We start from the raw sequence: 2,428 nt of genomic DNA on the forward strand, positions 1-2,428 counted from the left end.
TCTCCCCCAGCCTGACACCTGGCCACAAGTTGCCGGAGAGACGACCAGAATGGCTGACTCTCCATCTGTCAGATGCACTGGTGACAATTTGCAGATGGAGTCCACAGCCCAGTGCAAGTCTAAACACTCTAAAGGAGCCTGACAGCTGGCACATGGGTGTGTGTCGAGCAAGACTCACGCAGTATGAGCTCTTGGATAACGTTCAAGGACATTTCTGCAAGCCAGAGCCCCACTCTCTGCCCCCCTCCCAAAAATCATCCTTCTTCCCTGCCCAGGAATGACTGGACAACTTTCCTCAGTGATGTTGCAAAAATATCCAGAGATGGAGAGAGGAGGCCCTCTTACTTATCCCAGGCCAAAGCAAGACTTCTTTCTCCACTAAGCATTCAAAAGTTGAGTCCTTGCCAAGAAACCTCCCACACACCTCGGACCCCAGAGATCTCACACTGCTCTGGATTCAAAAGGAGAAAGTCATCTTTGGTATGCAAACATCCTGAGAAATAAAACATGGGCTCCTGGGGAAAAGGGAGCAGCATAGCCCAGGTCAAATTCACAGGGAACACCCATATGTGGAAATCCACTGGGCTTATCCTCAGGACAGATCAAAATTTCATAACTCTGGAGCCCCCAAACCCACCTTGTGCACCGCACACCGCTGTCGCACAGCACATTAAATATTTGATGATTTCCTGGTCATCCTGTACCTCAGCCTGGGCAATCGTCTCTGCTTATGGAGTTTAAGTAAGAACTCGCAAAATGATTCAGTGGTTGCCACAGAAATTTCCTTTCCATAGGAAACTGCTGATAAGGTTCATAAGAATTGAAATAAGGAAAAAACTTTATCAACTGGCTCAAACTTGGGACTCCAGTTTTACTTCAAGAGGATAACATTGATTTCTGCAGCCCAGGAAAGGTAGAGGTTATGGAAAGGAAGCATCAGAATACATTTGTAACCAAAGACATTTGCCCAACACAGACAACACTCTGGGCCTCCAGACACACATACACGTACAACACTAGACAAAACTGGTTCCCGCGGGCAATGGGATCTTAGGAATTCACTGCTGGCTTATAGCATGGGAGCTGACATATGCCCATAGACCCTGATCCTGAGCACAGCAAACTCTGTCCTCCTATGAGCACTACACTCAAGTCTTTGGGTAGCATGGCTTTGCTACCCACTTGCAACTGGGTTCCATGAATTTTGGAAAGGTGGAGATACAGGAGTGTCAAAGGCTTAAACTCACTCCCCTTTACCCAAACAGACTTCTCATTTTTTGTTTCATGAGGATTAGGAAGAAAGGGGCAAGGACTAGTCCTAATTTACTGCATCTGTCAAAAGCCAGCTCTAAGAAGGGTGTAAGTGGATTATGGGGGTGGTGCAGGATGGAGAAAAGAAGGCAATGGAGGAATCGCATTCAGTAATATTTATTCATTTGATGCTAAAAGGAAAAGAAGGGATCTGTTCTAATGGTTCGGCCTCCTATGAATCCCGGAGCCATCACCCCCCCCCCCCCCCCCCTCCAAAAAAAAACCCTGAAGAAGTCCTTCCGGCACTGCTGTGAGGTAGATCAGAGCTGTCCTGTGTCCAAAGTGGGGGAGGCCGGTGCTTAGAGATCCATAGCGATGTGTCAGGGACAAAACCCCAAAGCTGCACCTTTGCTAGCTTCCTGCTCCCAGCTTAGGCCACAGAGCAAGCAGCGAGCGTGGGGAGCACTGAGTGGTCCGTCAGGTCTAGGCAGCAGGAGGGATGGAAGGAGGAGTGCTGTCTCTGCCCTAAGCACACAGCACAGAAGTGAGCAAGGTGACAGGTGTCCCACCAAAGCTAGTCCGGCTGTTCCAGGCTGCTGGATACTTCAGCTGCTGAGGTAGTGGTGAAGTTCAGGGCTTAGAAAAGTTCTCTCAGAAAGAGAGACGCAGAGAGGATAGTGAAAACCCACCTGCTAAAGATTTTCCCTCCCCAGTCGGCCCCCCTCCCCACCCCAAGGCCAAGTCACCAGTTTCTGGAGGTCAGAGATTTCCAGCTGGGAAACTCCACAGGGCTCATTCTAAACAGAGGCCAGAGGCTTTCCAAAAGTTCTGGATGAACAGAGTTGTTTCTTGTCGTTCAGGACCTAAGAAATTCCCCCAGGAAGCCCTGAAAAATGGAGATAATATATCTTGGGGTGAGGGGCACAGGGTGGGAACAGAAGCACTAAAGAGCAGGGGTGAAAGTCAGGGACCCTGGGAAGAATATGTATGTAATCACACAAAAGCATCCGGGCTCCACCCAGCCACAAAATACCCACCCCCATCTCCAGCCCTGTTCCTGCCAGGGAGAAGAACTGGGGCTCACAGATTCCCCTACTCCTGTTTACCCTTCATAGCCGAAGTAGAGTCTCACCTCCACAGCCATCAAACCTTTCAAAGAAACCACAGCTGAGGCTAA

The 2,428-nt window shown here is 49.4% G+C and overlaps 1 protein-coding gene across 1 annotated transcript in view; it reads right to left on the bottom strand.

The window, feature by feature from the left end:
* Positions 1 to 1,420: 1,420 nt before the first annotated feature.
* The window catches only part of ADRB3 (adrenoceptor beta 3), a 2,963-nt gene continuing 1,955 nt past the window's right edge, over positions 1,421 to 2,428 (bottom strand). Inside the window, exons 2-3 of the mRNA XM_049632659.1 lie at positions 1,998 to 2,137; positions 1,421 to 1,899 (exon numbers count right to left, since the gene is read on the bottom strand). Coding sequence (XP_049488616.1) covers positions 2,115 to 2,137 — 23 coding nt within the window. The 3' untranslated portion in view covers positions 1,421 to 1,899; positions 1,998 to 2,114. The remainder of the gene's footprint in view (positions 1,900 to 1,997; positions 2,138 to 2,428) is intronic.

Source organism: Panthera uncia, chromosome B1 (genome assembly GCF_023721935.1).
Source record: "Panthera uncia isolate 11264 chromosome B1, Puncia_PCG_1.0, whole genome shotgun sequence".
Lineage (NCBI taxonomy): Eukaryota > Metazoa > Chordata > Mammalia > Carnivora > Felidae > Panthera > Panthera uncia.